Consider the following 11,592-nt stretch of genomic DNA (forward strand, 5'->3'; position numbering starts at 1 on the left):
ACCCCCAAACTGGGAGAGTGGCTCCAACAGATCTCAGGAACAACATCTGAGATCTCTGTCCAGAAGAGTGCAGTCCTAGGATCAGCTAAGATACTGATTTACCAGAGTGACATATTAGATTAAAGGTCAACTAGAATTATGTAAAGAAATGTGCAGCACAGGTCTTACATTATGCTGAACAGTATTCTAGCTTTAGAGTAGCCTACCTGCTGCTGCCGCAGTGGTGGATATTCCGCTCGGTTTCGGTCGGAGAACGGTCCCGTTGAGTCCCCCTGCTCCGACACCGGGGCGATGGCACCATGGTCCCGGTGAAAACGGTCGCCTGGTTGTCGATCCGCCCCGCGGGGAAACACACAGCTGGTTCAATAAAGTCGAACAACGACGAGCTGAATTCATTCTTTACTGTTCTGAGTCCAACAGAGAAATAAATGTAGTCCTTTCACCTAACGTTATAGCACTAATAATTAAACCGAGCCATTTAAAAAGCTTTAGAACATTTAGACAAGATACACCTCATTTCTATTTGTACTTCTGAAGGTTATAGAAAGCCGGCACCTAAAAGATTGGTGAGTCACAGAACACCGGTAACTCAGGGGTTGGCTACAGATGGACTAGCCCGTAACGTTTTCCCGAGGGCACCAAAATCGTTAGACTACGCTGGCTACAATGTAAGAAACGGATACATTTCGTTCACAATGTATCTGGCTCTTTTGTTTTTCTTCACCGGCGGCTAAAAGTCTCATTTTAAATAGGACGCATACAGTAACACCCCCCACGCTATCAATGGTTCGAGCCCCACGACACTTGAGGAGGAAAGAGAAGGAAACAGAAGAGGGCGTTGATTTTTCCATATAAGCCCGTCAGGGTTCAGTGCGGCTGTTGTGGCTTGATGACGCCTTGATGACGTCAACGGCTTTCATGGAAATGACAAAAGAGTTTCAGAACATTTGCGTGTGTGGAAACGTTTGAATACCAAAGTCACCCCGGCACATTATGAAAACTGTTTAATGCCATAATCCAAGTAATGTAAACTGAACTCAAATTGTCATTTGGAATGTTTATTTAGTTGCAAGCAAATTGTCTTTTTTCTTTTTCTTTTCAAAAAAGTGCTATGCAATATAGTATCACTCTTTTCCATGCTATTTTTGATTTGTGTGATTAGTGTATTAGTGGAGTCAGCTGAGGCAAAACTATTACATAAATAGATGAAAGTTCAGTGCAATGTTTTCTGTTAGTTATTCATCAACTCAAAGGACAGAGTAGTACTGTCAAGGGTCCAGGTATGTAGTAGGCTATATGTCATAACACCAAAAGTCCAAAATAACAGCAGGTTATGTGGGAGAAAGGTAAAAAAGAAAAAAAAAATCACATCTTTGCTCACAGACAAACCAAGCTAGCATCTGATGGAAGCTTCAAAAATACACATAAAAGTAGAAATAAAAGTGGACAATAAAGCATAAGAAATATTATGTAGTATTTGACTGTCATGCCAGATAAATGAAAACATAAGTAGTGTCGTTTTGAAAGGTTATATCTCACAATTACATTCCCCAGCCTGTATCCATATCAGTACACTGTTTTCTACTGTGATTTACTATGTTTGACTTTTTGGTATTTTACAACCCAGGCATAGGTAAGACAGCTGGAGTTGTTCAAACTGTACATGCTCCCAATACTTGTGAATTGTTCACATAAGGGCTTCCAGTGTGTAGTTATCAGGTTTTTACCAGGGCTTCCTTAGTTCACAGTCATTTCTTCCTGACTCTCTACTGCCATCTAGTGGCCTTCTAATGAAAAGTTATAGTTTGGATGTTGAGCTACAACTTTTGACAGTGTTTCAGTCAATCATGTGGTATCAAGATTTAGGGATTTTGTGGCTCCCCAAAAAACTCATGCATCGGCCTCCATCAGGCATCATTAGACCAAATAAAACTGGAAAAACACTAAATACTTATACTAATAAAAGCAGAAGTCATTATTAACAACATTAACAAAAGTGCATTCACATTCACTTAAAGTCTCTTCAAGGTGCTTTATATATGGCTGGATAGTTTAACAATCATGAATTGGGCCCTAGCCCACTGGGGCTCAGCCCCATCTCCTTCAGCATCTCTGACACTACTGGTTCGAACCACTACTTTCAGACACTGTCTTATTCAGATCAAACATTGTGTACTATGGCTCCTTTTCTTTGACTTGATTAAATCTCTGTGGCCATCACACAGCAGCAGAAATGATACATGTGTCTTCACATTGAGAGAGACGCTGTGCAGTTTACACATGGGGCACAGCAGCAGTAACTCCATCAGTGGTTTAAATCTTCTGCTGTGATGCTGTGATCTTACTGTAGCCTTGTTAACCTAAACACCTTTCTGCACAGAAAAAGGTCAACTGCTGCACACACAGAGTTTCTACAGGGACACAAAACGACTGTGTTCAGGACCACCTGAACTGATATTTTTATTTTCAGCGAAAGTCCAAATATTTTTTTCCTCTGGAGAATCACAATACTTCTTCTGGCTCACTGAGTGGTAATTTTTGTTTGTTTGTTTGTTTTGCAGCTTAAATACTACAATACCAGAGGATGTGGAGAAAAATACAGGGCCTGAGGTTACTGCATGTCCAGGAATGTTCATGTACAGGGACTCATTGTTTTACCTGGCTGGGGCTAACCTCCAAGCAGCCGCCTGTGAGGCCCCCCGTGGCGGTGAATGATCAGCTCATCAATACTGGATTCCCCCGAAGCTCAGTACCTGTGTGTCACATGGAGGAAGATGCAGCGACCACCGGTTGGATTTACCGACTTTGGAGCTACTTGAAAGGGAGTGATGTTTCCACTACTCGGTGGGACTTAATGGTAAGTTTAAAAGGAAAAACATACAGTATATATACCGGGTTGCTTCTGCAGAGAAATACTAGAACATACGTTCACCTCATTTTTTGATCTTTAGGTCACGTCTAAGATGATAATTCACCATTGTAACATTGTAGATAAGTCAGAAAACAAGGAAAAGCATGCCATGGGCGCTTTAAGTATGGTTTGCAATGTAGAGCCTTTACCACTGATACAGTATTTTTAAATTGCTGCATGGCTACTCTTATTTAAGTAAAGCATCTGAATACTTCCTTTACTACTGCCTGCAGGCCACCTACTGCCTCACTCAGTTTCCTCCTGTTTTCTCCATAAAAACCTAGGCTAATTGTGAATGTCCAACCATTTTTGCAGAATAGATTAAGTAAAAAACCCAGCAACAGATTGATTCCACTAAGAAGTGGAATTCTTGTATCTGCCATAGCTGACACATCTTATGATTTTCCACTTGGTTGTAAGCAAGAAATGTGATTTAAGAAAGTACAGTTAAGAATAAATATGGCGAGGCAGGATCAGAGGGAAGTTCAAACTGATTTCTCAAATTGGCAATCTTGGCCGAGGCCATAAGATGACATGCCTTTCATATTGCCTTTTCAGAAAGGTACAAAAAAAAGACTGTAAGAATGCCTTTCCAGTTCTAATATCAAAAAACTGTTCAGCAATCTGCACTGCTCTTCATGTGAAACATACTGACACCTTTAAACTAATTGCTTGACATGTATTGTTACATTTAGAAATGTCGAGAGCAAGAGAGATCATATCTCTCCCATATTAGCTTCTCTCCACTGGCTCCCTGTAAAATCCAGAATAGAATTCAAAATCCTTCTCCTAACATACAAAGCCCTAAATGACAAGGCTCCATCGTATCTTAAAGACCTCGTAGAGCCTTATCATCTTAACAGAGCACTTCGCTCTCAGAGTACAGGTTTACTTGTGGTTCCTAGAGTCCACAGAAGCAGAATGGGAGGCAGAGCCTTTAGCTATCAAGCTCCTCTCCTATGGAACCAACTCCCAGTCTCAGTTCAGGAGGCAGACACCCTCTCTACCTTTAAGATTAGACTTAAGACTTTCCTTTTTGATAAAGCTTATAGTTAGGGCTGGATCAGGTGACCCTGCTGCTATAGGCTTAGACTGCTGAGGGGACCCCCCATGATGCTCTCCTCTCCCTTCCTCCCCTCTCCTCTCCTCTCTCTCTCTCTCTATGCTTCTATATGCCACCATTACACATCACTAACTGTGTGTCTCCTCTTTCCGGTAATGTGTTTTCTCTCTCTCTCTCCCTGCACCTTTCTGCAGGTAGCCCTGGCTCTGGAGCTCTACGTTTCTGATGAGCAGTCACCGGTCACATCAACCTGACCAGTGTGTTTGATTGTTTGTTGTTGTCTTTGTTGTGTCTTGTTGTTTTTCTTTTCTGTTCTTTTTGTTGTTGTTGTTGTTATTTTGCTTATACTCTTGTCCAGTTTCACATTGAATAAAACGGAAGCACATTCAGTCCGTGTACTGAAAAAAACCCTCTGTTTCCACAGTAAACTTGAATTTGTTTAAGAGTTTTGGCTCCCAATAGCCAAGTGCTATGCTAGAAGGAGATCAGCATATGAGGCTGAGTAATTAATCTTCATAGTGTGTCAATAATGTGTAAATGCAGGGGTTTTACAGAGAGCTGCACAAAAGTGCCTCAGTGATGCAGGACAGAAATAGAAGTTGCTGCCCAGTGCTGATATCACAGTATATGGAGATTTGAGAAGGAAAGGTTATAAGTTGTGCTTCCATCGACATATAATGTATGAGCCATGATAAGAGCTGAAACACAGCACACCATTTCCTCAGCAGTTTTGTACCTCATTTGACGAGGTCTTGCTGAGAAAGCAAAAGTTAGCACGTTAAATGATTGTGCATGCATGTGTGTCTCTGTAAGTGTGTGTGCATGTCAGACACTGATTTGTCCAGTCTCAGTAATATTTCTGGGTTATTACCCAGAGCAGGGCTTTTATCCTCCTAAATGTAGTTTAATTGGGATCTAAGCTGTGTCTCTTCATGCATACACTTTTAGAGCTTGGTGCTAATATAAACTCAGAAGGATTAGACAGGAGAACTTAGCACCCATTTAAATAAGACAAAACAAAATTCTAAATTAATAAAAATATCTTGAAAAGCAATCTTTCATACATTAATAGTGTTCCCCAGTATTGATTATTATGTAAGACTTAAAAAGGTATAGGAGCATGTCAGACCCTGGGTATTTGGGTTAGTATATAAAAGTTCCTGCTCTGTACACTAGGTGACACCAAAGCTCCATGTTAAAGCTGAACGTTACATTGAGCTGTATTCCAACCAGCTTTTATATTTGTATGAGGACAGTGAGGTGTTCAGATATTTTAATGCTTGTAGCCTTTCCTCCATCATTTCTTAGCATTTTTTTCTTTGTCTTTATTTTGTGAATTTGACACATTTGACAAGACATGAATGTTGAGGCTCTGATTTAAAGCTGCAAGAGGTTGGAACAATAGCAATTTTATTTGTATATCACTTTAAAAAACAAATGTTACAAAGTGCATAACAATAACAAAATATATAGCTAATATCATACAACATACCACACCCAGACATCACAGAACACACAGACATTTAAATTTACCTTCCATATACACTACAATACTATACATACGTAAAAGGAGCTTGAGAAATAAATGCCAAGGAATTCACAGTCTTAGCACCCTCTCCAGATGACATTCATTTTAAATGGTAAATTTATTTGCCTATGTAAATGAGTGATTTCAGACATTCACTCATCCAGGTGGTTAAATAATCTCCAGGGGACGGTGGTAATCTGGGATCACGTCACCCAGAATAACGCAAAAGGACAGCAAAACAAGCAAAACTTCACGAGTCTTCCTATCTCTTTTAGGAAAGGAGCTCTTTCAGCCACCTGTGGTTATGTAGCACAGGTATAGTCCAGATGCTCAGTACTGTAAGTGTGTGAAACACCAGATGTTCTGAATGGGATTCAGGATGAGCTGGTTACGACCAGAGTGAGCTATAAGCGGAAGCACTGCATGTAGTCCCTTTTTCTGGTAAAATTATGTTTGAGTTGAACATATTGAGTGTATTGAAGGACAGCAGATAAGTAGATGATGCTACAGGAAGTGTCAGTGACTCGTCCAGATGGTGCAGTGTTTAGCACTGTCATCTCACATCAAGGTGGTTTAGTGTTGCGGGCCTTATACCAGAGACTTTCATAACAGTAACTTTTTCCCACCTACAAATGGTACTTTAAATTTCAAAAGAAAAGTGACAACCCTTCCAAATAAATCTGGGAAAACAACAGAAGTCTGTTTAATAAAGACTTTGCCCCGGCTTCTTCAATAAGATCAATTTATCGGGATTGAGCCCCTAGAATAGCAGGCAAGTGAATAATCCATTAGTGGCAGCAGGGTGGTGGAGGGGTGACGCTATAAAGCTGTCTTTAAAGAGCTGAAGTGAAATCAGAACTTCCAGGTTGTGCCAGAAGTGAAAACCTCATTCAAAATTCCTCAATAACTAAAACTCCAGCCCCCCGAAACAGATTTTCTCTCAACAATATGTCATTAGCTTGCTTCATGTGATTAGATGAAGACAGTTGTTTTTTGAAAAACAGTCGAATTCTGTGGTCATAAAATTATTGCTGTTTAACTTTGTTAAAATAAGGAAGGGTTTAATTTCCTAGTAACTAATGGATGGAGATTTGTCCTAGAAAATGGTAAATAAACCCTCAGTAACTCACTTCATTTTATCCTTAACACGGATGAAATGAATGCTGAATGCATCATGTAACAGAAGCTAATGGAAGAGATGCCAAACTATAGCTCAATGATTCATCTGTTTATAGGCGCTATTCCCCTGTGGAGAAAGGCAGACCATCTCACACATAAACTGTAAGCCAGTTACTGAATGCTGTACATGTTCATAAAACCCTCTTGCACACCAGTTCTATTTGTACAAGTTGCTCTAGCATGAGGCCCGCTGTCCATCTGTGACCCTGCTGGCTCAGCTGTCAATCAAATGTGCACAATGGCCCGCTCACTCAGAGTCTTACAGTATAAAAAAAGGTGAGCTTAGGTTAGGTTACGGACTTTATTGTGCACTTAGTGGAAATCTGTCTTCGGCTTCACCTCACAGTTAAAAAATAAAAAACACATAGTACATGTGCTAAGACAGCACCATGTACACATGTCAACACATAATAATACAAAATAAATACTAAATAAAAAGAACATCCATTCATAAAATAAGAGTGACAATAATAATCAGAACAATGAAAAGAGGACTACATTTCCATGAACTAGGAAAGTTTTTAACATTCTGAGTGCATTAGACAGAAAAAAAAAAACAAGTTCCACACACATTCCTGGTGGCCCTCACTGGTCTGTACCGTCCAGTGCTTAATTTGTAAATCATGGGGTCTCGGAATATCATGTGGTGACGGACCCGACTTGTCAGTGTGGGGAGAGGAGGTCCTGGAATGAAAAAAAATTCTTTAATTAGCAGTCTGTTCCCCTGTTGAGACGTGTTTCCCCTTGTTAAAACCATGTTTCTAGTAGAACCCCCCCGCTTTGTGGTTATCTCTTCTTCATCAGAGAACCGATGAAGCCTCTTGGATGAGAGGTGAAACGTCTTCGATCTAGAAATCTAAGTCCAGTTGATTTTTTCTAAGGTTTTTTCAGTTTACTATGACCTGGATGACTGAGAATCTGCACAGACTTATTAGTTGTGTGTTTGTAGCGACAAAAAAAAAACCAAGTGCAAGTTTTAATTGATGCTAAATCTATTAGGACTATGAATTCATTCAGTCAGTGGAAAGCGTGACATCATATTTGGGGCCTTACTATTCCACTACACATTAACATTATACTCGGAGGAGACTACATAATGCAGTAGCGTTAAATAAACATGTTCATACCTTCATTTATTTAACACAGCCCATAACACAGTCATGGAGCAGGAGTCCTCTTTCAGATTGTTCCATGCTTTGCTTCAGTCCTCATGAAATCCCTGACCTCAGCACCAGACTGGCTTGTACCAACCTTTTCACTAACAGTTGGAGGCTTTATAACTGGGTCCAGCTTGACCTGTTTAGCTTCTGATTTCTGACTAGTTTCAACCTGCTGCGATTTGAAATACTTTAGCAAATTCACTTGTGTTTTCACTTTTTGGCTAACATAATGTTACAGTTAATATGCACCTGACCCAGTGTGGGCTGGTTACATTGTGACATCATTAGCCTAACTGACTGTTTTTATTGTTTTGAATTGTTCAAATTTTAGTCGAATAGGCTGTTGTAAAAGGCTAGTTCTACAAAAAGTATTAGACTGGACTTTTTATATATTATTTATATATTCAATTTCTTTCATATGTAATTGAAGAGTCAGGCCCATGAAAATAGGTGCTGGTCACAATTTGAGAGGTGCTGAATCTGGACCCAGCTTGTTCCGGCCTTGCTATTAGCTATCAAGATCAACTGAAATGAATTAGAAACACGGAGGATAGCTCAAATATTTTTCACTTTGTTGCATCTGTGATTTTCTTATTATTTCACCAGCCATATTTACTATTCACTGAAATTTTAGTCTATTCCTGACATTCATATTTCCATACCACAGAATACTTTCCACGAGGTTCTTATACACACACATTAAAATCATTAAAGGTAGGGTTGGCAATTCTTTTCAGAAGCATTTTTTGTCACATATCTTGAAATTCTCTTTTCATCCTTATGGCAATGAATACATTAACTGCACTGACAACATAAAGAAATAAATCCATCATTTGTGGCAGCAGCAGGGCTGAAAAAAGTCTGACCAGTAATTTTACACATCCCAAGCAAAACCACTGGATGGCCTACCTGCCTGTCAACCTAACTTCCTACTCATATGCACTCTGCCTGTGCACTCAGTGTGTGGGCTAAGAGCCTTCCACAAGGCGTTGCAGTTGTAGGTACTCTGGTTTACGGCTAAAGCCACCAAGCTACGGCAGAGAAGGTACTCACAGCAGCCTTCGTTCGCAAACGGAAACCATTGTTACAGGCCTGGCCTTCCTCTTTAAGACGTAGTGCCTTATAGGCAACATTGCTTTTGTTGCCAGTTGCTACCTGCATGCAATGTGCACAGTATGAGAGCACTGCACATAACAGAGTCCTTTTACATGCAGCCACGGGTGGTGGAAAATACCACCAGTAGTTAGCTCTAAGCATATAGCTAGGATTGTAATGCAGTTAACTGGGCATCAAAGGCCACATGTAGTGTTCGTGGTACCAAGATGGAATAAAGCCTGTGTTTTGGATGGAGTTAGCTGGCCACTCTCTTCACATCTCCCCGTTACAAGCCAGGGCTACAGCAACGTAGCCATGAACCATAGGTCTAGAACTATGGTTTGGGGCCACAGATCTGCGTGGTTAACAACATATTCAAGAAAGTTACAATGAAAAAGAAGTTGTATGCTGCAAGAAGTAAAACCAGAATTAACATTGATGTGGCTTTTGAATGACAGCGTCAACTGAGAGAACAAAAGGGGCTAAAAAGTGACGCCATGGTGGCCAGATTTCTGCTGGACAGGTAATTACTACTTTTGTTTTGGTGTTGGGCATTTTTTATTTTTCTGAAATCTGTAAGTAGTAGTCAGGCAGTGCATTTTGTGTTTTGGAGAGAAGTCAGAAAGAAAGGTTGTTGCTGGTGTTTCCAGGATCACCAACCCTACCTTTAAGCCTCCTCAACAGATACAGTCTCTGTGTGGCTTTCCTAATAATGTAGTCTGTATTGTTTATAAAACTGAGATGACCGTTAATGAAAGTTCTGAGGAATTTAATACTGCTGACTCTTTTTATGGGGGAACCAGAGCTTGTCAGTGGCTATAGTCTGTCAGAAGTGGTTTGTGTATTGCTGGATAAGATAAGTTCCTTGGTTTTGCCAGAAGAATACTTAAGTTAATATTTACACATTCTATTTTAATGTACTTTCTGTTTTCATTGTAATCCCCCCATTCTCTGAATCAATCATCCCTCCCTGGAAAACAATGGACCAGTAAATGACATGTTTAAAGCACTAAAATCAAGAAGGGGAGGAATGATCGAGCAGAATGTCCTAATGCACTGTGATATGTGGGTGGCTGTGGCTCATGAGGTAGGGCAGTTGTCTCCTGACCAGCAAGTTGGTGGTTCGACTCCCGGTCTCCCCGCATGCCTAAGTGTCCCTGAGCAAGACACTGAACCCCGAACTGCTCCCGGTGGCTTGACTAACGCCAGTGTGTGGCAGCCTGTCGTGAATGGTGTATGATCTCCTGTAAAGCGCTTTGGCCAGTGCAACATACTGTGAGAAAGCGCTATATAAAATACAGTCCATTCACAACGTAAAAACAGCTATTTTGTCTCTGGAAATCTGTTGCACCATCTCTCCTTCTGGACACTCTCCTATTTACAGCAGCACAGGAGAGCAACAAGAACCTGTGTGCTGTCTGCATGACCTCAGTGTAGTCCGTAAGGCAGCCCATGGCATGTAGCAGTGGCTCTCTGTTTTGCAAAGCCCCACAGCCTGTGGCAGCTCTGTCCTCACACAGCCCTGCCCATGCTTTCTCCACCAGGAGCGATGGGCTGAGATGTTAAATGTCAGCAGATCACTGTCCTAGGGACAGGCCTCCCACATCCAGGTATAAACAGATGATTCTATTCCAGACCAACTGAAGGGACTTGCTGTCTCTCTTACCAAGAACCTTTTCTGACTTGTGTCTGCAGCAATTGTGATGAGGCTACTGCAGGTATGGAGGCCAAACGGAATCCTCTGGGGTCACCTGATGGAAGGCTTCACCTTCGAGGCATCCCCCACTCCACTTGTGATTCTCCTCTTTACAATCCTTGTTTGGAAATCAGAGATGCATTTATAGGTCTTTTTATGGTTTCACAGCATATATGCTGTATCCTCTGTTTCTTGTACAGCTGTTTGAAACTGTAATTGCACAAATGTCAAGCATTGAGTATCAGCTGATCATGATAATAACTGAGCAACCTCACCTGCACATCTAAATAACCACCTACAAACAAAAAATGGATTTAAAAAATGTGTGCATCATTACTGTAATTCTAAATATATAAAGTTTTAACTTACTGTATATTTCTTTGCCTTCAGCTCTTTTGGTTGTTGGTCTGTTCCAGTGTAAATTTTAGTTTAGAGCAGCAAGCAGAACTCCTGCCTTATAAACTGTGAGAATGAAAGTGTAGGGCTTGCTGGCATACATCAGAATATGATTCTGGGATGCCTCTAGGTCTGCTGTCAATCTGATGTAATCAGATATATACAGTACCAGTCAAACGTCTGGACACATAATTACTCTTATACATGTAGTAATCTGATTATTCACAGAATCAGAGTGTTGTTTTCTTTTGTTTGCCAGAGTGTTTTGTCTTTGTGGTGATGCATTGGGGTGTTTGTTTTCGTCACATGGTGGATCATTAGGAAATTTCATGGTTTGTTGTGATGGGTTGAAACATGCAGTTGCACAGTGTTATAACCGTTTTATATGGGTGTTGAGGAATTTATTGTTCGTATCTCATGTTCTATTATTTTGCAATGTTTTGAGTGTACCACAAAAGAAGACAACCGAAAAAAAGGAGAAGAAGAAGAGAGAAGACGCGCGCGAAGGAGAACTGGACAAGTCACGGCAATGGCCGTATAAGGTGTGTGTCAACTAAAGATTCA

The 11,592-nt window shown here is 40.6% G+C and overlaps 1 protein-coding gene and 1 long non-coding RNA gene across 2 annotated transcripts in view; both read right to left on the reverse strand.

Moving 5' to 3' along the window:
* Nucleotides 1–794, reverse strand: part of nocta (nocturnin a) — an 8,350-nt gene extending 7,556 nt beyond the window's left edge. Inside the window, exon 1 of the mRNA XM_020611248.1 lies at nucleotides 207–794. Coding sequence (XP_020466904.1) covers nucleotides 207–396 — 190 coding nt within the window. The 5' untranslated portion in view covers nucleotides 397–794. The remainder of the gene's footprint in view (nucleotides 1–206) is intronic.
* A 6,442-nt stretch (nucleotides 795–7,236) lies between these two features.
* On the reverse strand, nucleotides 7,237–11,217 carry LOC109966451 (uncharacterized). The gene is made up of 3 exons (XR_002275767.1): nucleotides 11,002–11,217; nucleotides 10,603–10,750; nucleotides 7,237–7,365 (listed from the first exon to the last, which is right to left on the reverse strand). It is a non-coding gene; the product is annotated as an uncharacterized LOC109966451 (long non-coding RNA).
* Between the last annotated feature and the right edge of the window lie 375 nt (nucleotides 11,218–11,592).

This window comes from Monopterus albus, unplaced genomic scaffold, assembly GCF_001952655.1.
Source record: "Monopterus albus unplaced genomic scaffold, M_albus_1.0 scaffold111.1, whole genome shotgun sequence".
NCBI lineage: Eukaryota > Metazoa > Chordata > Actinopteri > Synbranchiformes > Synbranchidae > Monopterus > Monopterus albus.